At 48.5% G+C, this 23,893-nt stretch overlaps 1 protein-coding gene across 1 annotated transcript; it reads left to right on the top strand.

Annotated features, from left to right (window-relative positions):
• Positions 1-211: 211 nt before the first annotated feature.
• On the top strand, positions 212-23,024 carry Exosc10 (exosome component 10). The gene is made up of 25 exons (XM_038334489.2): positions 212-358; positions 1,366-1,502; positions 2,887-3,010; positions 3,415-3,519; positions 3,774-3,939; positions 4,103-4,217; positions 4,787-4,862; positions 5,030-5,140; positions 5,584-5,727; positions 6,622-6,812; positions 7,470-7,626; positions 10,046-10,194; positions 10,331-10,381; positions 11,133-11,244; positions 13,903-13,953; positions 14,095-14,173; positions 14,271-14,377; positions 16,575-16,670; positions 16,873-16,947; positions 17,573-17,654; positions 19,566-19,642; positions 20,871-21,042; positions 21,637-21,698; positions 22,327-22,403; positions 22,905-23,024. Exons 1-25 carry the CDS (start codon positions 248-250, stop codon positions 22,933-22,935), a joined length of 2,658 nt encoding a protein of 885 aa, XP_038190417.1. The 5' UTR covers positions 212-247; the 3' UTR covers positions 22,936-23,024.
• The last annotated feature ends 869 nt before the right edge of the window (positions 23,025-23,893 follow it).

Below are 23,893 nucleotides of genomic sequence, written 5' to 3'. Positions count from 1 at the left end.
GCGTGATCTACAGAGTGAGTTCCAGGACAGCCAAGCTATACAGAGAAACAAACACACACTGTATCCTCCTGTAGACCACAGGACTGTTGGGATGCTATAGTGTGATTTTCCTATTGAGAGCCATGCTCGGTAACTAGGTACAAGCCTAGTGGGGAGGTACCGGAGAGGCCACCTGTGCGCATGTGCGCTGAGCCCGCCTCGGTCAGCCGGATCAATCTCGCGAGAAGAACCGCCCTAGAACGGAAAGATGGCGCCTCCCAGTCCCCAGGAGCGTCAGGCTGCGCCGGCCACCAGCGCGACCAAGCCTGACGAGGAGATGGTGCTGCCTGGCTTCCCCGACGCAGACAGCTTCGTGAAAGTGAGTTCGCGGGCCCCGGGGCACCCCAGGAGCCCCCTGTGCTGTCCGGAAACGGGTCTGGGGCTGCGGAGCAGGCCCTGCGGGCTTCCGGCGTCCGCCACGGCGGCTTCACGGCGCGCAGCGGGAATAGCGGGAGCCGAGCGGGAGCCGAGCGGGAGCAGAGGGCGCCGCGCTTCCGGTATGAGCGCGTGCTGCTTTGCGTGTAAAGCCGTGTCCGCGCCCTCAGAAGGGCGTCCTTGTCATCCATGTGGCGCACCCTGCGCTACCTCGGGCCCAGCAGCCCGTGGCGAGAGAGCCCATGCTCTCCCCACTATGTACAAACGTCTGTAATCTTGGGTTGAACGTCCCTTGTCAGTGTTGCCATCGAGTCTCTCTAAGTGCCAAAGCGCTTTCACCAGTGCCTCCTTGAGCATAAAAGGATTCGTGTAAATTCTGGGTTCACAAGATTAACAGTGCTGTCATTAGACCTTAACATGACAGCCACCTCAGACTGGTTCCCGTTACCGCACAACTGGGTAGCAAGTGGTCGTCTGCAGTGTCTGAACTGTGTGTTGCTGATGGATGTGCATCAGACCCACAGAAATACAGTAGATTATTCTAGAAAGCGTCTGCGTCCGAACTTAGTGATAGCATCCATATGCCAGTCAGTGTTCCAAGTGATTGTAGTAGCTCATTTAATCCTCCCAATAACTACCTTTTACTGCGCCCATTTTTCAGAGGTGTAAACTAAGGTCGGCATAAACAAAATAACTTCCTTCAAATCACAGTTCATAATAAACCTTCATATCAGGAATGGAAATGTAACTCAGTTGAAAGGGTGGCTGCCTAGGATATGTGAAGCCTGGGGTTTCGTTCTCGGCACCACATAAACCGTGTATGGTTTTACACACCTGTAATGCCAGCACTCAAGAGGTGGAGGCAAGTTTTTTTTGTTTGGTTTGGTTTGGTTTTTAATGAATGAATAGAAATCCATGTTTAAAATGTGTCTTTTCCTCTGAATTTTTCAGTTTGCCCTTGGGTCAGTAGTGGCGGTGACCAAGGCATCTGGGAGCCTGCCACAGTTTGGCGACGAGTATGACTTTTACCGAAGTTTTCCTGCCTTCCAGGCATTTTGTGATACCCAAGGAGACAGATTGCTTCAGTGGTGAGTACTGCACGTTATGTTGGCTGGAAACCATGAAAAGAAAGACCTCAATGGTAGGGGCATCATAGGCGTGATGGGGTCCCTGGTTCTGAACCCCAGTACTGACTAACAGAAGGAAGTACTGGCTGAATGGCAGTAACAAGGACGACTGTAAGCAGGGATAACGGCCTGCGGTTGCTGGGAGAACAACAACTCACTACAGAGCTGGAACTCAGTGTGTACGTGAAATTAGACTTGAATTCTTCCAGATCAGCCTTCCTTTGCTTCCTGAGTGTTGAAATTGAAAATGTGAGCCATCACACCTAGCATGAGCTGTGGTTGTTAAAAATAAATTAGCCACAGCTGGACCGTGGTGGCTCGCACCTTTAATCCCAGTACTCGGGAGTTCAGGGCCAGCCTGGTCTACAGAGTGAATTCCAGGACAGCCAGAGTTGTTACACAGAGAATCCCTATTTTGAAAAACAAAACAAAACAAAAAAGAAGGGCCACCACCAAGGTGGCCCAATGTATTAAAGGCTCCCGCTGCCAAGCCTAATGACTTGAGTGTGATCCCTGAGACTCAAATGTAGAAGGGTATAGAATCCACTCCTTCAATTTGTCCTCTGGACTTTACAGGTAGGTAGTAAAACATCCACATATACACACAAAATATCTCTATTATTATTATTATTATTATTATTATTATTATTATTATTAATTTTAAAAGTCTTGCTGCGGCGGGGTGGTGGTGGTGGCACACACCTTTAATTCCAGCACTTGGGAGGCAAAGGCAGTCAGAACTCAAGGGAGTTCAAGGCCAGCCTGGTCTATAGAACAAGAAGGGCAGTCAAGGCTACGCTTTTCTCATCTGCTAATTGTTAAGAGAAATCACCTTGAAGCTGTTGTTTTCATTTTATTGAAAAAAGGTCTCACTCATTAAATTGCTCAGGTTGGCTCCTCACTGTGTGGCCCAGGCCTAGAATGTTCAAGCCTCCTACCTCTGCCTTCTAAGAAGCCAGCATCACGGGCTTCTTAGACCTGGCTTTGGGTCTTGTCTCTTAAAGGTTGCTGTGAGAATGTTCATTAATTTCATAAACTGTGGGAACCCTGTAAGACAACCCATTTGGGGCTGGAGAGATGGCTCAGTGGTTAAGAGCACTGCCTGCTCTTCCAAAGGTCCTGAGTTCAATTCCCAGCAACCACATGGTGCCTCACAACCATCAGTAATGAGATCTGGTGGCCTCTTCTGGCCTGCAAGCATATATGCAGGCAGAATACTGTATACATAAATAAATGAATAAATAAATAAATCTTTTAAAAAAAAAGATAAGCCATTTGGTTTTCCCCGAGATTGTAGATTGGTGGAATAAAGGCGCACGTGCTGACCTTGGCTTTCCTTCTTTAGCATGAGTAGGGTAATGCAGTACCATGGGTGTCGCAGCAGCATTAAAGATCGAAGGACCGTGACTGAATTGGAGGACAAGTTCGATTTACTGGTTGATGCCAACGATGTGATTTTGGAGAGAGTGGTGAGTGTCCCCCGTTCACATAAGTGGACTAACAAACACAAAGCTCAAATGTTAAAGTGCAAGGGGAAACCCCAGCATTACAGAGCATGGTAAGGCATAAGTTTAGCCAGGCCTAGTAGCCATGCCTATAATCTCAGCACTAGGAAAGCAATGACAAGTGGATCTCTGAGTTCCAGGCTAGCCTGGTCTATACAGTAAGACCCTAAAACCCTGTCTCAATAAAGAAAAAAGAAAAAAAATTATATATATGGCTGGCCTCAAACTCACTGAGATTCACCTGCCTCTGCCTCCCGAGTGCTGGGATTAAAGGCATGCGCCACCACTGCCCGGCCTCTCTCTTGTAAATGTATTTATTCAAACGTCAGGCAGTTAAGATCCTAACCCAATGCCTTGTCTCCTCTTAGGGTATATTACTGGATGAAGCATCAGGTGTGAATAAGCACCAGCAGCCTGTCCTCCCTGCAGGACTGCAGGTCCCCAAAACAATCGTGTCTAGCTGGAACCGGAAGGTGAGCACCTCTTTGCAGATCGGCTAGAGCTCCCAATTGGGTCATTTTAGTTTGCATTTCTCTTGTGGCACACTGCACGCAGCGGGGTGCTCCCCGCCTTGCGTGGTCTCCCAAGTGCACTCAGCCCGCCTCCTTCTCCATGTGTCACTGGAACCTCACATGCAGTAACATTCCACGTGTCTGGTTGCTGAGTTGGATTCCTTTTCCTGCTTCATCAAGCCATGTTTTAGTTGATTCATATGTGTTGTCCGTAGGCAGGAGAATATGGGAAAAAAGCAAAATCTGAGACTTTCCGACTGCTGCATGCGAAAAACATCCTCCGACCTCAGCTCAGATTTCGGGAGAAGATTGATAATTCCAACACGCCCTTTCTCCCTAAAATCTTTGTCAAGCCCAATGCCCGGAAGCCCCTCCCTCAGGGTAAGTGGTGCTGCGGTCGCTGCCTGTGAGTCCTTCATTTGACACACACATTAGAAGGGAATGGGCTTTCCTCCTGCCTTCCATTCCTGCTCCTACCAAACTGGAACACAGAGAAGTGTGTGCTCCTATGTCATGGTGTGTTTGTCACTGCTTGGCCCTCCAGCTCTCTCAAAAGAAAGACGGGAACGTCCACAGGATCGTCCTGAGGACCTGGACGTGCCCCCTGCCCTGGCAGATTTCATCCATCAGCAGAGGACCCAGCAGGTTGAACAGGACATGTAAGCGCATGGGACTGGGCTTCCTCCTCGCCTTTCTGCCTCCCTCAGCCCCTTTGTCTGCAGTCAGGCTCTTCCAGGACTCGGGCTGGCCTTGAACTCTGCTCTGTCCTCCTTATAGTACTGAGATTGCAGGTGTATGCCACCATACCTGGCCCTCTATGCCTTTTTTTTCTTTTTTCTTTCCTTTTTTTTTTTTTTTTTTGTTTTTGTTTTTGAGAGAGAGTGTGTGTTAATTCTCCTTTTACTGATTGTGCTACCCCAGCCTGTGTGATTCCTAAGTTTTCCTTGTTGGGGGTAGAGGGGTCAGACATGGTCTCACATATCCCAGGCTGGCTTCACACTTACTATATCATCAAGGTGACCCTGAACTTATGACTCTCCTGCCTTCACCTCACAGACGATGAGATTATAGGTGTCTGTCCTCATCCCCAGGTTTATCTGGTACTGAGGCTGGAAGCCAGGGCATCGGCTGTGTTGGACAAGCACTGTAGCCACAGAGCCCCAGCACAGCCACCGTGTGCCTTGTGAATGATGGAATTCATCTCAGGATTTCTGTTGTATTCACTCAGGTTTGCACATCCTTATCAGTATGAACTCGATCACTTCACTCCGCCTGAGTCAGTGCTTCAGAAGCCGCGGCCACAGGTTAGTGCCCAGCCCCGGTTTCAAAGCTGGGAACCTGGGAAGAACGAAGCATTGACTAGTTTGGTGCAGTAGCTTTGGGGGGCTGAGGTGTGGGTCATTCCTCGAGCTTAGAGTTCATCCTGTACCTTCTTAGGGTTGGTAATTAACACTCTCCTTTCTTGGTCCAGTTGTACAGACCTGTGGAAGAGACACCCTGCCACTTTGTATCCTCCCTGGACCAACTTGTGGAGCTCAACGAGAAGCTCCTGGGTTGTCAGGAGTTTGCAGTGGATCTAGAGGTATCTTGTAATTTTCCTGTGACTTCATCTACTAACGAAGTCTAAAGTTAGCACTAACTTTAATCTCTTTTGTCTTTACATTCGGGGGCCTGAGACAAGTATTGCACCAGTCCAGGCTGGCCTTGAATACATCCTCCTGCCTTAAAAAAATATTTCCGAAAAATTAATCATGTAATTTCTATAGGAATATGTACTAGCCCTTCCCCACACGCCCTCTCTTTCTATAGGAATACGTACTAGCCCTTCCCCACACGCCCTCTCTTTCTATAGGAATACGTACTAGCCCTTCCCCACACACCCTCTCTTTCTATAGGAATATGTACTAGCCCTTCCCCGCACACCCTCTCTTTCTATAGGAATACGTACTAGCCCTTCCCCGCACACCCTCTCTTTCTATAGGAATACGTACTAGCCCTTCCCCACACGCCCTCTCTTTGGTTTAGCATCACTCATACAGAAGCTTCCTCGGACTGACCTGCCTGATGCAGATTTCCACCCGGACGGAAGACTTCATCATCGACACCCTAGAGCTTCGAAGTGACATGTACATTCTCAACGAGAGCCTCACAGACCCGGCCATCGTTAAGGTCAGCCATCCCGCCTCCTGGCCACGCCCCCTGCCTGCCCGTGGTGGGAATGCAGTGCTTTCCAGACTACCTCTTGTTCTTTCCACCTAGACCCGTGGACAGAAAAGCCATGTCATCTCCTATCCCGAGGGTCTACGTACCTAACTGCTTAGTTCTAGACCCCAGAAGGGCCTTTACCACGTAGCTTGTTGCTATCCGAAGACATAAATCATGGTAGTGAGTTTCAGTGAGCACAGTCAATTGGATTGCTTGAATTTAAGGACACACCTGGAGCTAATAGGACTCCTAACCCAAACCATGGTTCAAAAGCAGTTGCAGCCCTTAACAGCATACGGCTATAAAGGCAAAAGATGCCCGTGGCCTAAGTTTAAAAAAAGTGCTTAAACCAGGCGGTAGTGGTGCACACCTTTAATCCCAGCACTCAGGAGGCAGAGGCAGATGGGTCTCTGTGAGTTTCTAGGCCAGCCTGGTCTACGGAGCAAGTTCTAGGACAGGCTCCAAAGCCACAGTGAAACCCTGTCTTGAACCCTCCCCCCCCCCAAAAAAAGCACTTAAAAGCTTAAAACTACGTACATACATCGCCAGTGGTGGACGCCTTTAATTCCAGCACTCAAGAGGCAGAGGCAGATGGGTCTCCGAGTTCAAGGCCAGCCTGGTCTACAGAGTGAGTTCCAGGACAGCCAGAGCTACACAGAGAAACCCTGTCTGGGGAAAAAATAAAACAAAACTATACACACTAGGCTGAGGATGTAATTCAGTGATAGGATGCTTGCCTAGCAGTCCCAGGGTTCCATTCCTACCAGTGTCCTAATAGCCCAGAGGCAGAGTTAAGTAAGGAGACAGATGAATAGCCTGGTGCTGATGTGAATTGCATGGTCTTGATTTTGTTTGCAGGTCTTCCATGGTGCTGACTCTGACATAGAGTGGCTACAGAAAGACTTCGGGCTCTATGTGGTGAACATGTTTGACACACACCAGGCAGCACGGCTTCTCAACCTGGCTCGTCACTCACTTGACCATCTGCTGAGACTGTACTGTGGTGTGGAGTCAAACAAGCAGTATCAGCTGGCAGATTGGAGGATACGGTCAGTCGGCTGGTGGTGGGTGGAGATGTGTGAGTGCGGGAAAGAATCTGTTAAACTGGGCTGGAGAGATGGCTCAGAGGTTAAGAGCATTGCCTGCTCTTCCAAAGGTCCTGAGTTCAATTCCCAGCAAACACATGGGGGCTCACAACCATCTGTAATGGGGTCTGGTGCCCTCTTCTGGCCTGCAGGCATACACACAGACAGAATATTGTATACATAATAAATAAATAAATATTTAAAAAAAAAGAATCTGTTAAATTGGAAATTAGTGCCAGGCGTAGTGACGCACACCTTTAATTCCAGCACTCGGGAGGCAGAGGCAGGTGATCTGAGTTTATTAACAGCTAGGGCTACACAGAGAAACCCTGTCTTGAGGTAAGAAAGCACAGAGAGGGTAAGGACAGACAGGTGGAGCTGCAAGTCACCCCAGCACCATAGCACCCCAATTTTAACCTTAGCATCCCTCTGTCTCACCACACCAAGCTAGATAATGGTTTGTCATACTGAGATGCAGTAAGTGTCTGTGTAGCCTAGTATTGGGAGGAATCTTTGGAATGAGAAGGGAGCCAAAAAAGTTTTTTTACACAGCACAAAAGTGGCTTAGATGACTGTCCCTGCCTGGGACAGTCATGGAAGCTATGTCTCTTGCAACTCTAGCCCTCTGCCAGAGGAAATGCTGACCTACGCCCGGGATGACACCCATTACCTGCTTTACATCTATGACCGCATGAGGCTGGAGCTGTGGGAGAGAAGCAACGACCAACCTGTCCAGTTGCAGGTGGTGTGGCAGCGGAGCAGGGACATATGCCTCAAGGTACCATGTCCCCACAGCTATACAGACGCCCAGCACGCTGTTACTGTTTCAAACTGAGTTCTGTTTATTTCATTTTTTAATGGCTTTGGGCAGAGAGATGGCTCATTGGTAAAGAGTACTGTCTGCTTTTCTGGAAGATCAGGGTTCAAATCCCAGCATCCACATGGCAGTTCAAACTATCTGTAGCTCCAGTTCCAGGGGATCTGACTCCTTCACACAAACATGTATGCAAACAAAACATCAATGCACACGCACAAAAAGAAAGCCTCACGGTGGTGATACATATCTTTAATCCTAGCACTTGAGAGGCAGAGGCAGGAGGCTCTCTTCCGATTTAGGGGCAAGCCTGTTCCACATTGAGAGTTCCAGGACAGCCAGCACTACATAGAAAAAGCCTGTCTCAAAAAATCACCCCCCAAAAAAATTGGTTCTTATGATGGCTTTTATACATACTTGTCATCCTTTTTCTTCATCCTCTTCTCCTGTCCTTAATTACCCATCTGACCATCTGACTCTTGCTGCTTGGCCCCACCCCTACCCACCAATTACTTCTGCTTTCTTTCTTTCTGGTTTTTCAAGCTAGGGTTTCTCTAGCTTTGGAGCCTGTCCTGTGTGCTGTGTCGACTAGGCTGGCCTCGAACTCACAGAGATCTGCCTGCCAATAGCTGGGATTAAAGGCGTGCGCCATCACCACCCTGTGACTCCTTATTTCATGGCATGCATTCTTCTATTGCTGTCTGTTTCCCTTCCCCCTCAAGATCTCTTTCTCCCGTCTGATGGTCACTTTTTTTTTTTTTTTTAGTTTATTTATTATGTATACAACATTCCTTCCATGTATGCTTGGATGCGAGAGGGGGCACCAGATCTTATTATAGATGGCTGTGAGCCACCATGTGGTTGCTGGGAATTGAACTCTGGACCTCTGGAAGAGCAGTCAGTGCTCTTCACCTCTGAGCCATCTCTCCAGCCCTCTGATGGTCACTTCTGCTCTGATGACCTACACAGGCCTTGTAAGTCTAGGTTCCGTGTATCCGGGAAAGCTCTCACGACCCATCCAGAATCTGGCTTGTGTTAACATGATGATCTCAGATTCCATCTGTGATCCCACAGGTGTCACAATTTTATTTTCCTTTATGGCTGAATAAAATTTCATTCTGAGGCAGAGACAGAGAGGATGGTTCAGTGTGAACACCAGAACCCCATTTAAAAAAAAAACAAAATAAAACAAATAAAAAAAAGTAGTCCTGGGTATGGTGGTGCATGCCTTTAATCCCATTACACTAAAGGCAGAGGCAAATAGATTGCTATGAGTTCTAAGCCAACCTGGTCCACAGTGAATTCCAGAACAGGCAGGACGTCATAGTGAGACCCTCTCTCGGGGTTAGGGATAGGAGAGAGCACCTGTTGCTATGCCAGAGAACCTTGGTTCAGTTTCCAGCACCCACATGGTATAGGACCTCTATGGGTGCTATTTACATACGTGATACACAGACATACAGGCAAAATACTCAAACACATAAAAGAAAAAATTGCATTTTCCTGATGGAGAAAACTCGTTAGCACCTTTTCAAATGCTTACTAGCTATATCTGTTTCTTTTGAGAATTTTTTCAGTTCACTGGCCTGTTTACTGATGGAATGGTGTGGGTTTTTGGTGTTTCAATTTTTCAGTTACTTAGAAGTACAGAATGCTCATGACTTTGGGCATCACCCTTATGCAGAAGCCCTGTGAACCTTTGTGTTGTGACATTGTCGGTGTGTGCTGCCACCGCAAGCACACTCAGTTTGCATTTTGTTTTGGTTTGGTTTTCCTTGCATTCTGAGAATTCAGTTCAGAACCTCACACACAATAGGCAAGCACTCCCTCACTGAGCTCTTTCAGGTGGTTTATTGGTTTTTTGGTTTATTTATATATTTATTTATTTATTTGTGTGTGTGTGTGTGTGTGTGTGTGTGTGTGTGTGTGTGTGTGTGTGTGTGTGTGTGTGTGTTTCAGGGCAGAGTTTCTCTGTGTAACAGCCCTGACTGTCCTGGAACTCGTTCTGTAGACCAGGCTGACTTTGAACTCACAGATCCGCCTGTTTCCGCCTCCCGAGTGCTGGGGTTAAAGTCATGCACTATCACTGCCCAGCTTGTTTCAATTGTTTAAGACAAGGTCTCACCTCACCAGGAATCCCAGCCCTGCCTCTTGCTTGTTGCCCCTCCTTTGTTAGCTCCCCAAACCCAGCTCCACCTTTATCCTGTAGTGCAAGAGCCAAACATTTTAGAAAGCCCAGGGCATGGTTTTTTATCCCACTGATGTCTTTCCTTTTTTACAGTGTTGAGGATCAAGCCAGGGCTTCATGTGCATTGGGCAAGTGTTCCAACACTGAGCCTTTCCCTATGCTCGTTGATCGTAAATGTTCTTTAACATTTTGCAGAAATTTGTCAAGCCTATCTTTACGGACGAGTCCTACCTCGAGCTGTATCGAAAGCAGAAGAAGCATCTGAACTCACAGCAGCTGGCGGCCTTTCAGCTGCTGTTTTCCTGGAGGGATAAAACAGCCCGCAGGGAGGATGAGAGCTACGGGTGAGAATGTGGGGTTCCTTTAATGCTTATGGGCCCAGCGGGACTGATTGTGGAGTCTGGCTACCATCTCCTTCATTATAGTGTTTAGTGAGCTTACTAGTTGAACGTAACGTGAGCCCATTGTGTTTTCTTCCAGATATGTTCTACCCAATCACATGATGCTAAAGATAGCCGAGGAACTGCCTAAGTAAGTCTCAGAGCTGAGTAACACGCTCTCTCTTCTCAGTCACTCTCAGTCCTTCACAGCCGGGCATTCTGATTGCGGCTGCCTGAGGCTGTACTCAGAGGTTAGTACCCCAAGCTTGGAAGGGAGCCACAGTCCTTGCCTGAGGCCTCCTGGATAAGAACTAAAACTTCTGAACTGGCATATCTTGTGGCTAGTCCCAAGCCTGCTGCAGTCCCTTTGAGGGAACTGTCCCACATTATTTCTTGTGTCTTTCTCTAAATTAAAGCCTCAGAACTTTTAAGCATTGTGTGGTGTTAATTGGAGTATAAATAGGAATAAGAAATTAGAAACCAGTTTTTCTTGAGGCTTGTCTTCAGCTCTCGCAGTTTGTAAGACAACTAGAGGAGTGGGCTGAGAGTTGGTGCAGTGAAGATCGCGTGTGCACGTGGCTGGCCTGGGCTGATTTATGTAATCGTTTAGAACTTCTGTGGCCTTTTTGTGGGGGCTAGGGGGCTGGGCCGAGGGGTCCTCACTCCATGGGCAAGATTGGCCTCACTATCTTGAACTTCTTATCCTCCTACTTCTGTGTCACAAATGCTGCGCTTGCAGACTGTACCACCGTTCTTGGTGATGGTGTGCTGGGGTTGGAGCCCAAGATTCGAGCGTGCCAAGCAAGCGCTCTGCTACCCAAGCTCCAGCCCGTTCATTGCTGTCGGGAACCCTTGAAGGGCTGTGTCTCCATGGTGAGCTGAGTTTCTGTCCTTGTTTTCAGGGAACCTCAAGGCATCATAGCTTGCTGCAACCCGGTCCCACCTCTTGTTCGGCAGCAGATCAATGAGATGCATCTTTTAATCCAACAGGCTCGAGAGATGCCCCTGCTCAAGGTATGCAGTGTGTCACCCAGCAGGCCTCTTCTTCAGCACTTTCCTCCTGTGGCCTCCTAAAGCCCTAAGCTGCTCTGCTCTTCTCAACAGCCCTGAGGAGTAATGACAGCTGGGAAGCTACTGGGTGTGTCCTGTTAGATGTAGCTGTGCTCGTGTTAGGGGTTTGGGGTTTTGAGGTGTGGCTTTATTTTTTGATGATAGGGTTCAAGCTCAGGGCTTCCTCATGCTACACAAGTACTCTTCTGATGAATTATTGACCAAGCCCATGAAATTTTTTTTTAATTATATATTTTGTTTTTTTGAGACAGAGTTTCTCTATTTAACAGTTCTGGCTGTTGTGGAATGCACTTTGTAAACCAGGCTGGCTTAGAACTCACAGGTATCCACCTGGTTCTGTCTCCTGATTCTGGGATTAAAGGAATGTGCCACCAACACCCGGATTTAATTTTTTATGTATCTCTGTTTATGCACGTAGGCACGTGTGTACCACAGTGCACTTGTCTAGACAGATTACACATTTGCAGGAGTCAATTCTTTCCTTTTACTACATGGTTCCTGGGGATCAAACTCAGGCCGTCAAACTTGGCAGCAAGAGCCCTTGCACAAGCAATTGCATTTTTTTTTTTTATGACAGTCATAAACTAAGCCTTATCCTTTATATTTTATGGCCTTTTTGATAATTTGATAGCAATTTGGGCCATTTAATGGTTATGGCAAAGCAGTTAAGTGGGTAGAAGAGTTGGAGTAGGGGTCCTGGTGTCGAGAACCAGAGCCTGAGTGCGCGTGTGTGGACCTTTATGGAGGGGGCTGGCAGGGAGGGCTCCTGGCATTTAGTTGCAGGTGGTCTGGAAGTGCTTCCCATTATTGCTGAGCCTAAGGACTGTGGAGGAACCCTCCACCTGGATTAGATTTGCTGATAGTGGGAGCAGGATCAGGACCACAAACTCTGAAGTCAAAGAGGGGAAGGAGGAAAGTGATGGGAGAATGGGAATTCAGAAAAATCAGTTTTCGTGAAAGAAATACCGAAGTGTTTATAAACATGATGGAAGTGGGACATCCCACAGGAAATAGAGGCATAGCTGGGCATGCAGTACACACCTATAACCCCAGCACTTGGATGCCGAGGCGGGAGTGTCAGGAGTGCAAGGTCATCCTCAGCTACCTAATGAGTGTGAGGCTAGCCTGAGCTTCATGAGACCCTGTCCCCCCAAAAAAAAAGAAAAAAAAAAAAAAACCACTATCGCCAAGCAATGATGGCACATGCTTTTGATCCCAGCACTTGGGAGGCAGATGCAGATGGATCTCCCGAGTTTGAGGACAGCCTAATCTACAGAGTAAGTTCCAGGACATCTAGAGCTACACAAAGAAACCCTGTCTCTAAAAGACAAAACAAAAAACAAAGAACTGTCAAAATAATATGGTAAAGGCACTTGCCACCAGTGTAATGCTCTGAGTTCAACCCCTTACAATTGAAGGGACGAATCAGCACCCTTAAGTTATCCTCCATCCTGTTGGCCGTGCTTGAATGAATAAATGAATGAATGGATGTAATAAAAAGAAGAAATACAGACATGTACTTTGTGGGAATGTCTGTTCTCTATATAGGCAATAAAGCTTGTTAAAATTCAGCTTACATGGTTTCTTTGGGGGTTTTGCTCTAATTCTTTCCCTTCCTTTTGAAATAGTTTTCCCATACAGGTTCTTTTTTAGGTCAACCTTGATCCACTGTGTGACCCTGTAGCCCAGGCAGGACTGGTACTTCCAGTCCCCTGCCTCAGCCTCTCAAATAACTAGGATTAGATTTGCATCACCACATCCACCTGTCTTCGGACAACTTTGAATGTGCTGACTTGGTAGTGATATAAATATGTGATTCATATGTTGAAAGATTATTGACCCAAAAGTCTTAAAATGAAAGAAGAAAGTGTACTGCAGTTGTCATGTTAAAATAGCCTTCTGCAGTGGTGGCACATGTCTTTAATCCCAGCACCAGGGAGCAGAGGAAAGTGGATCTCTGTGAGGCTGAGCCCAGCCTGGTCTACAGAGCGAGTTCCAAGACAGCCAGGGCTACACAGAGAAACCCTGTCTCAGAGGGTTCAGGTTGGGGAATATTCTCCTGAGACCGGTAATAGCTCAGAGGTAGGGTGTTTGCCGCTCATGTGTGAGGCCCTGAGTGTCCCAGCACCACATACACACACACAAAGGCTTCCTTAGTTTTGTGGTTTGTATAAGTAGAAAGCATGCTGGCTGCCTGAGATGACAACGCCAGGCTCTCTGAGCCATCGTGTTGTGCCACCTCCCGACAGAAACTCATCTTCCACATAGCACAGCATAGTTGTCAGTGCCCGAGCTGAAAGGAGGGAGGGATGCAAGGTCATCTCCTGGCCCTAGGAGGCGGTCTGCTGAGTAAGCATGTGTTGTTAACTTTACACGGCTTTCCTCAGTTTCATTTTTTGTTTGTTTGTTTTTTGAGACAGAGTTTCAAGTAACCCAGGATGGCCTTGAACTTGTGGTCCTCCTGCTCCCACCTCTGGAGTACTGGAACTCTAGGCATGTGCGGTCACACCCACTGGGGAGTCACATCCAGGGCTCCAGCATGCTAGGCACACACTCTACCAGCTGAGCTACATCTCCGCCTCTACTCTTCTTTCCTCCTAGTCTGAAACCACAGCTGGAGTGAAGAAGAGCGGACCACTGCCTAGCGCCGAGGTACAGTGTCACGGCTGCTGTCTCACCTATGGGAGGGGTGGAGACCACAGTCCCTGACAGGTCAGTGCTGTTCCACTGGCCAAGAGCTCCTGGCTGGCTTCTGAATTTTACATGTGGTCTGCTAATTTCTCTTTGATGCAGAGATTGGAGAATGAGCTCTTTGGACCCCATGACTGTTCCCACGCCCCTCCAGATAACTACTCGATCACCCCAACTGATGGTAAGATGGAGGCCCTCTGAATTTCCAGAGAGTTGGAGGAAGTTTTCTGGGCCGAGACCTCCACATGTCTAGATCTTGCCGACTTCCATGTCTTTAGGGTCTGTGCCACTTCAGAAACAGCCGAGCCTCTTTGCTGAGGGCGAAGAAGAGACCTCTGTGGATGCCAGATGCCTTCTTGCTACAGCCGTCATCACTATCTTTAGTGTGAGTAGCAAGAAAATTCACCAGGGGGACTCAGGTTTTGGGGTTGGGTGCTCTTATCACATGGGCTGTCTGGAGGTGTGCGTGTCCTTCTGAGACCAGTGCCAGAAGTAAAACTAGAGAGAGGTGTGGATGGAGGGGAATCTCATGAGCACTGGGTGTGAGGAAACCCTGGAGGAAGGACTAAAGCCATAGCTCAGCGGTTACCTGCACCCACATGACGGCTTACTGCTATCTGTAATTACAGTTCCAGAAGAGCTGACGCTTTCTTCTGACCTGTGTGGGCACTCAGCACCCACACAGTGCACATAAATCTACACACAGGTAAAACACTCATACACATAAATAAGTCTCTTTTTAAAAAAGAAAAAAAATGGGCAATGATAGCATAGTACTTTAATCCCATCACACAGGAGGCCAAGACATGCCTCAGGATCTCTGAGTTCTCCTTGTCTACAGAGTTCCAGGACAGCCAGGGCTACACAAAGAAATCCTGCTTCAAAAAAAGAAACCTTCAAGGGAAAGTACCTGATGAGGAGACACTGGGTTGTCTTGACAGACAGGAGCCGGTCCAGCTATGGCAGAGACCACGTCACCTGGACGACCAGCCGGGCTCAGCAGAATGCTCTCCTGAACTTGGAGCGTGTGCTTTCAGGGGAGACGAAGAAAGGCCCTAGAAACACAGTTTCTGCACTGTAGCTCACTAGAAGCTCAGCAGCCAGTGCAGGCTTTAGGAAGTGGCAGGTCCCTGCTGCCTGACTCTAGTGTCAATTCTGGAGAGCCTGTATGGCTTGCCTAGCTGATTTGTTCCTGGAACGTGGCTGTGATGTAGCCTGTCTATCTGTTATCGCTGGCCTGCATATTTCTGCCTGTGATAGCAACTCTAGGTTCCCTGAGACGGCGAGGCCCAGAGGATTGGAAAGATGGCTCTGTGGTTAGAGCACTTGCTGTGCTTATGTGAAGATTACAGTTTGATTCCCAGAAACCAAAGCCAGACGCTGTCCCAGACCTCTGCAATCCCATTGTGCCTGCAGTGAGATGGGAAGTGGCTCATGGGCCAAGTGGCCTGGCAGTCACAGTGGTGAACAAGAGACCCTGCCTCAGAGGTTGTCCTTTGACCTCTGCACAATACACATGTATGGATTTTTTAAATGTGCCAGGCATCGTGGCAAACACCTTTAATCCCCAGCACTTGGAAGGCAGAGGCAGGTAGATCTCTGAGTTCAAGGCCAGCCTGATCTTCAAAGTGAGTTGGAGGATAGCCAAGGTCACACAGAGAAACCATACCTCAAATAAATAAATGTTTTAAGTTCAGGTCTTACCGTGGTGATTCATGAAGACGGTCTAGGAGTCACAGCAGCTGACAGAAGCTGTCATGATTCAGCAACTAAATACGTGAAGTCTCTTTCCTTTTTTCTTTTTAATCAGGATCTCATTCTATAGCCCAGTCTGGCCTCAGATTTGCAGTTTACACTGGTTGCTCTTGCAGAGGACCTGGGTTTGATTCCCAGCTCCCAATGGCAGCGCACAACCATGTATACCTCCAGTTCCGGGGGATCCAACACCTGATCTCCATAATCCTCAGGCACACATGGGATACACATACATACATACATACAAACAAACAAACAAAATGCTCATGCACATAAAATTTTTAAAAATTATTTGGGTTTCTCCTATCTCAACTTTCCAGGGTGTGGTTTGCAGGCCCTGCTCCTAGCTAGTTTTTGTGAACTTGAGGCTTCATTGACATGAGAATCTGTTAGTTGGAAGAAGACTGTACTATCTCTATAGAGTTTCTGAATCCAGTTGAAAACATTCTGTTGTATGTGTTCATTGGCTCCCTGTCAAAATCTATAATATTACATTTCACATTTCATGTATCAGACATGTGTTTTTATTCCTGCTTTTCCCTCTTAGTGACAGGGCTCTTCAAGAGTAGAAGATGGTGAAAATACCACAGGCCTTGTGGGCTATGAAGGCAATATGAGCTCATTAACTTGCTGGTGTATCAACTCATGCCTTTAATCCCAGAAACAGGTAGAGCCCTCTGGGTGTGAAGCCATCCTAGTCTACACACCTCAAAAAAACAATTCATCAGTTCAGGAAATTAATCCTCCCTGTTGTGGTCCCAGGAAGGTGTCCTGATGGCACAACATAATCATGGTTAGAAGTGATGGGTTTTGGTTTGTCCTTGCAGGAACCTAGTACTGAGGAAAATGGAAAGACTCCATTGACAGTGGCACAGAAAAAAGCCCAGAATATAATGGAGTCCTTTGAAAATCCGTTTAGGATGGTGAGTACTGCAGCTGCAAGAGCCAGCAGGAGCTGCAGAGAATTCTGCAGCCACGCATCCTCTCCCCCGGGAGGAAAGAGGGCTGTGGAGGGATCTTCCATGGTGTCCTGGTGGAGACTCTGGAGTTACTGGCAGTAGTAGTGCCTCTGATGGGTGAGGTGTCTGCTGTTGGCATTTGCAGTGACTGTTTCCCCTTCTGCAGTTCCTGCCTTCTCTGGAACACAAGGCCCACATCTCTCAAGCAGCAAAGTTTGATCCTTCTTCAAAAATCTATGAAGTAAGTCGTTTCTCAAGCTTTGGAGCAGTTGCTTTCATGGGGCTCCAGTCTCAGACGGGCTTCAGATTCTCTGTAGGCCGCTGAGAACAGAGGAGAGGCCCTTTCCATCTAAGCGTATTCTAGGAAGAGGCTTAACTGTAGCCCAGTCCTCAGAAGCCTTTGGGGATCTCTACAACAAAGGGTTGCGGCTGAGGACAAAGCTCAACTAGTAGCGTGCTTGCCTGGCTTGTTTGGAGCCCTGGTGTGATCCCCCAGTACCACATAAAGCCTGCAAAAGATGGTGTGTTCAGCTTTGGGGTGCATGGCTCAGGATGTGTGTCATTCTAAGGTTGGCACGCCTCATTTGCCTCTGAACAAGTAGGCACTCATCCGTAGCTGCGTTTAGGCAGGTTGTTTTGATCATTGTCTGTTTTCTAACGTTTTTTTTTTTTTTTTTTTTTTTTTTTTTTTTTTGGTTTTTCGAGACAGGGTTTCTCTGCAGCTTTTTTAGAGCCTGGCCTGGAACTAGCTCTTGTAGACCAGGCTGGCCTCGAACTCACAGAGATCCGCCTGCCTCTGCCTCCCGAGTGCTGGGATTAAAGGCGTGCGCCACCACCGCCCGGCTCATTGTCTGTTTTCATTATAGATCAGCAACCGCTGGAAGCTGGCCAGCCAGGTCCAGAAAGAACCTAAAGAAGCAACCACGAAGAAGGCTGCTGAGCAAACAGGTAGTGTTCCAGTCCTTGTAAATGTGGGCTCCAGTGTCGGGGTGCTCTGTGTTGAGGGGGGGTCAGAGAAAGAGGTCACTCCAAGATGAAATTTTAAGGCCTGTGTGCAACAGGAACGTTCAGCCTCTGATAAGCTGAACTGAACAACCATACAAATGCATATTTTTTGATGGTTACACAAAGTTGTTTGTGGGTTTTTTTGGGTTCGTTTGCTTGGTTTTTTGTTGTTTTGTTTTGTTTGTTTGTTTTCTGAGATAGAGTTTCTTTGTAACAGCCCTGGCTGTTTGTCTGGACTAACTCTGTTGATCGGGCTGATCTTGAAATCAGAGAGATCCGCCTGCCTCTGCTTCCTGAGTGCTGGGATTAAAGGCTCACAGTGCGGCCAGGCAGGCAGGCAAAGTTGTTTCTTAAATGAAGTATTTCCTCATACCAAAGTCCCTAATCTAATCTATATGTCTCTTCTAAAGGAAAGTATCATATGCCCTCAGGACTTTAGTCCTTTATTATGTGTCATTTGCAGTACTTGATAATCCAAGTGCCTGAGGTGTGCCCGAGTTGTCTTGTGACCAAACTCATGCAAAGTCTGCACAATCACTGTTTTCCACAAAGATTCTGTGCTGTCCACCACAGTGATTCTTCAAGGTCCATGTCCTTCTAGAAAACAGCTGTTCGCTTTAATGTCTACCCCAGATGCAGCGACTCTCTAAATTCCTACAGCAGTCTTTGAAGGGACAGCCCTAGCCGTCAGTCTGATTGAGGACATTGGGTGATGGTGTCTAGTAGGGATCACTGACAGACAGGGCAGTGAGCAGAACAGGCCCAGTCACTGCCTGCGTGTTCTGTGCCTGTAAAGCAGGGTGCTGTGTGTAGAGAGGGAAGAGGCAAAGAATGCGACTCTGATGCTGGTGAGTAAAGGCAGCCTAGGTCTCCTGACATGACAGAGACCAGCACGGATCCAGGGGAGTGTAGACTGAAGCAGAGTCCAAGCTCCCATGTGGTAGCCAGCTGGCATGCCCAAAGCATGGCAAGGCAGGACTGCCCAGAGTACCCCAGGGAAGAGACGGGCAGGTAAGCAGGGCTCCGTGAGGACTGGCTGGCTGCTCCCTAGAGTGACTTGGCAGGGCTGAGCTGAGAGATCCAGTGGATACAAAGTAGAGGGACAGAAAGCCTGAGCCTAGTTAAGAAGCACAACAGGAGCAGGTGACAGATTTGATGTCAGAGCCTGGACTCATCCTTTCTTAGAACCAAGGCTTTCTGGTAAGTTGGGTGAGGCGTCACGGCACCAATTTTATAATTTTTTTTTTTAAAAAAAAAAAAAAGATCCCTGGCGGGACACATGGCGGGTGGGCAGGAGACAGAAACATGGATAGACAGGACATGCAGAGTGAGGTTGAATATTTATTCAGGGGGTTATGAAGGGAGAAGGGGATAGAGAGACAGAGAGGAGGAGAGAGAGAGAGACGGGGGGGGGGAGAAGTGGGGTGAGAGGCAGAAGCGAAGCTGCCTCTGAGAGGAAGATGGAAAAGAGAGCGAGCTCAGGCAGGAAGGTGAAGATCAGCCTGCCTCGGCGGATGGGGGAGGGAATGGGCGTGGCTTATCGCTTAAAGAAACAGAAAACCATAACAATGGGAAAGGAAGGTATAAGTGGCAGATAGTTGGTTCTGAACAGCAAGGAAGGTGGGGTTGTGGCTGTGAGAGAAGTCCATCTTTAAAATAAAATGAGGCCTGACTCCTGGCCATTGACACCAAGTCAGGGAAGCTGCTAGGTGCTTGACCTGCTTCCTGAGAGGCACAAGCAGGGCGAGCCTATTGTTAGAGCCTGAGCTGAGCCCAATGGACAGCAGCACTGGCCCTTGTGCCCAGGATGGGTGGACAAATGGCAAGAAGTCCACACGTGGTTCTTTCTCACAGCTGCCCGGAAACAGGCAAAGGAGGAGTCTGAGGCTGCTGCACTGGAACAGGCCATCCCGGTGCGGCAACAGGCCGCAGTAAGTGCTACCTTTTCCCCTTTTCAGATATAGTGATGTTTGGGGGTTTTCCTGGACCACTGTCAGAGGGCTCGCTTTATACCCCAGCTTGAATAGTTTCTTTTGCAGCTGACTTGGTCGTATCAGTCAGTGCCCACTCTCTTCTCAAATTAGGTGATAGTTACATTTTCTTAAGATTTCTTTATGTCTTTGGTAAACCCTCTTAGCACTGGGCTATGGCCTGGCAGAGGACATCGCTGTGCCCAGTCTACCCTAGAGAAGCCTCTTTTTTCTTTATTTCTAGCAGGGAGGGTTTGGGTGGGTGTCATTATCCCCTGTCCCCCAACACCCCCTCCCCAAGACAGGGTTTCCTTGTGTAACCCTGGCTGTCCTGGAATTCATCTGTAGACCAGACTGGTCTTGAACTCAGAGATCCACCAGCCTCTGCCTCTGGTATGTTGGAATCAAAGGTGTGTACCTCCATGCCTCATGAGACCTCTTTATTCTTACCACACCCGGACCATTATAGAATTTCATTCTTTTTTTGTTTGGTTGGTTTTGTTTTTCTGTAGCTTTGGAGCCTGTCCTGAAACTAGCTCTGTAGCCCAGGCTGATCTTGAACTCTGCCTCCCAAATGCTGGGATTAAAGGTGTGTGCCACCACACCTTTAATACGTTCTTAATTCTATTCTTATTCTTTTTTTTTTTTTTTTGGCTTTTTGAGACAGGGTTTCTCTGTAGCTTTGGAGCCTGTCCTGGAACTAGCTCTTGTAGACCAGGCTGGCCTCGAACCCAAAGAGATCCGCCTGTCTCTGCCTCCCGAGTGCTGGGATTAAAGGCATGCGCCACCAACGCCCGGCTCTTAATTCCATTCTTAAACTCTTTCCTTAGTTGACCTGATAGCATTGTCAGTTAGGAACTTGTCCCTAAATTCCAGCCTCAGCTCCCTTCCCTGCTGCTGAAGCAGCTTGAGTCCCCAGCTCATACAGGTTGTGCATCGCATATCCCATTCTGATACCTGAAATCTGAAATGCCCACTTTCCAAAACTTTCTAAGTGCTAACACAGCACCACAAGTGGAAAATTCCATGCTGTCCAGAACTACTTGAGGTTGCATGGAATTGTCTGCAGGCTGTATGTCTAAGTGAATCTCACATTTAGACCTGGCTGGACCTCCCAGTGATGCAGTCAAAGTGCAGGATCTCTGCTCGCACATTCTCATGCAGCCCTCCTTGCTTGTTCACCTTGCAGCTAGAAAATGCCACTAAGAAGAGAGAGAGAGCCACAAGTGACCTGAGGAGCACAGAACAGAAGCAGGAGAAGAAAAGGTTGAAAAGCTCCAAGAAACCCAAGGATCCAGACCCCCCAGGAAAGGATTTCACACCTTACGACTACAACCAGTCAGACTTCAGGGCCTTTGCTGGTAAGGACAGCGAGAACACCAAGGAGGCGCATGACCATTTGAGGTGCAGGGAGTACAGCTTCCCTCAGAGTGAGCCCCGCCCAGGACACACGATGAGTTATGGCACAGAGAGAAGCTGCCTGCTCTCCTTGAAGCAGATCTCAGTAGCCATTGTCCGTGGCTCAGCAGGGGGTCCTCCTTTGTGACCCTTATTTAGGCTCCCCTCCCACATCCATAGGATCTAGGTTGAAGGCCCTGCTCACAAAGCCCACACACAGTGACCTCTTGTGACCCCTTAGCCCTGAGGTCCCTGTGATGTGAAGGATGCATGTGTGGCACTCATGACTTTGTAGCAGCCTCTAGAGCTTGGAAAAGTGAGAGAGCCGACTGGACAGTCACACACTGAAGGCTGTCAGGAGTGTTGCCTCAGCCCACATTGTCCTGGATCGTAGTGATGCTGACCCCTGCCCCTACTACCTGGGAACAGACCTGTGGGTGGCATAGTCTCTGGATGGCCGGCAGCTCTGGGAGCAGAGGAAAAGGTGCTCCCTAGAGCCCAGAGCTCTGGCCTGTCAGCCTGTGTTCACTCACTGCCATGATCGCTTTTGCTTTCAGGGGACAGCAAATCCAAGCCCTCCTCCCAGTTTGACCCAAATAAGCCGGCACCTTCTGGCAAGGTAAGGCTTCAGATGGAACCCGCCACCTGCTGTGCTCTTGTCTTCCTGAACTGCGGTGGCCAGCCGAGACTCCTTTGCACCCTTCTCCTTCCCTCATAGACAGTGCTGCCAGCGGTCCCCACAGTCACTGTTTTATTGTTAATGTGTACAAGTGCGCAAAGGTCAGGGTAGCGTTGGGTTGTCTGGCCTTCCACCATGGGCTCCAAGGCTCTCACTCCAGTCCCTGGCCTTGTGTGGCTGAGCTGTCCTGCTGGCTCCTGGGTCAGCAATTTAAAAACACAATGAACACTATAGTGCAGGTCACCTTTTTGGTGCAGGTGGGGATAGTATGTTTTGTCCTTTGTTGAGATGGAGTCCTTCCATCTGCCCGCGGGTCCCCGAGATGATGCCCTACAGTGAAGGGGCTGCGTGGGTAACTCCTGGCTACATCAGGTCTGTGCTAACCTGCTAACCGGGCTGAATTTGAGGTGTAGTAAGTAGTGGGCAGGACTGTGCAGAGCCCTCCTGTCCCTGTCAGCTCAGCCTGCCAACCACATGCTGGGGTGAGAAGTGACTGCCCATGCTCAGGTGTCTTCCCCAGGGCTGGTGGCCAAGGTCGGTGTAAGAGTACATAACTCTTCTCTTTCAGAAATGTGTTGCAGCCAAGAAATGTAAACAGTCGATGGGGAACAAAAGCATGTCGTTTCTGGCTGGGAAGTCAGACAGGTAGGTGACAGTCAGCCACTGTACCTGGGAACAGCAGCACCAGGGTTTCCAGCAGTGCAGAAGCGAGACTGCTCCGTCACCCAGAAAGCAGGAATACACATGACCTGCTTCGTGCCAGCGTCACTCCCCCATGACATGATCTCCTGCATCCCAGACCTCAGATTCCAGCGTTCTCCCATTTTCCTTTCTTAGACTGTAGTTTCTCACTGGGTGCCCTCACTTCAGCACATGGGTGGGAATTTTTCCCAAACCAACATGTTTCTTAGGGATGAGAGAAATCTGCAAGTGGGTCTCACTGGTGAGTGTTTTCATAGCATGACCTTGAGGTCAGGTTCCTGCACATGAAGCAGGACAGGCCTGCTGCCACAGCGCCCACACAGCTCAGCGCCCAAGCGTAGGCTCATGCTTCTCTCCTGCTCGGCCCTCCTTTGCGGTGTATTACTCAGATCTGCACAGCACCTAAACCCGAGGAAGTAACCCTGTTCTCATCTATCTCCGCAGAGGCTTCCGGCACAACTGGCCAAAGAGATAGTGTTGAAGAGATTCCTGAGGCTGCAGGCAGTGTTACTTTGTACAAACCCATTATAATTTTAGAATCATTAAAATCCATTCCTACTGATAGAATGCTGGTTCTGGCTTTTTTGGTTTGGCTTGGTTTGGTTTGGTTTCATTTCAACCCAACTCTGGCATAAAGAACAGTGTCACCCTGTTCAGAGACTGGGAGAGGAGCATGCCCAAAGAGGGTGCCCAGAAACCCAAGGCTACGCACAAAGGAGTGCTACAACTGGGAGGCTCTGAGCTGCTGGTGGCCAGTGTGGCCATGGGGCAGCTCTGCTTCAACTACTTAGGAAGTACTATTGGGAGAGCCAGCTGTGCCTCTCCTTCAACTCATGACTTGGGTGGCAGGGGTAGCGGAAGTCTGGGGCATGGTCTCTGTCATCCAGTCATGGCTAGCATAAAACTTACAGTCTTGCCTTCTCCAAGTGCTGGGCTCACAAATGCCACTACATCTAGCAGTACTGTTTCTTCCTTTTAAGGCAGGGTCTCACTTTGTAGCCCAGGCTAGCTTCAAACTAGTGCCTCAGTCTTCAGAGCACTGTGATGGCAGGCGTGTACCACCACAGCCAGGTCTCATCAGGCTGGGGTTTAACTTAGGGTCTCACACTGCTAGGCAAGTGGCCCACACTGAGGAATATCCCTAGTACTTTGACATTATCCTGGGTTTTTTTTAACAATATTTATTATGTGTCTGCACAGTCTAGTGTGGGGGTCAAAGGACAATTTATGGGAATCGGTTCTCTCCTTCCACTATGTGGGTCTTGAAGATCCAACTCAGGTTGCCAAGCTTGGTGGCAGGTACCTTTACCCACTGAGACAGAGTCTTAAGGACCAAACTGGCTTCAAACTTGTTGTGTATCCAAGAATGACCCTGAACTCCTGATTCTCCTGCCTCCGTTTCCTGAGTGCTGGGACATTTTTTATAGTATTCG

Source organism: Arvicola amphibius, chromosome 6 (assembly GCF_903992535.2).
Source record: "Arvicola amphibius chromosome 6, mArvAmp1.2, whole genome shotgun sequence".
NCBI lineage: Eukaryota > Metazoa > Chordata > Mammalia > Rodentia > Cricetidae > Arvicola > Arvicola amphibius.
Note: the sequence above shows the minus strand (reverse complement) of the source record. Positions and strands in the feature narration are given on the sequence as shown.

What these genes read in the sequence shown, in the direction of transcription:
- Exosc10 (XM_038334489.2), top strand. Translation starts at nt 248, where the DNA reads ATGGCGCCTCCCAGTCCCCAGGAGCGTCAGGCTGCGCCGGCCACCAGC. An exon ending in TTGAAAATCCGTTTAGGATG is followed by an intron (nt 16,671 to 16,872) that starts GTGAGTACTGCA and finishes CCCCTTCTGCAG; the next exon opens with TTCCTGCCTTCTCTGGAACA. An exon ending in AGACTTCAGGGCCTTTGCTG is followed by an intron (nt 21,043 to 21,636) that starts GTAAGGACAGCG and finishes TTTTGCTTTCAG; the next exon opens with GGGACAGCAAATCCAAGCCC.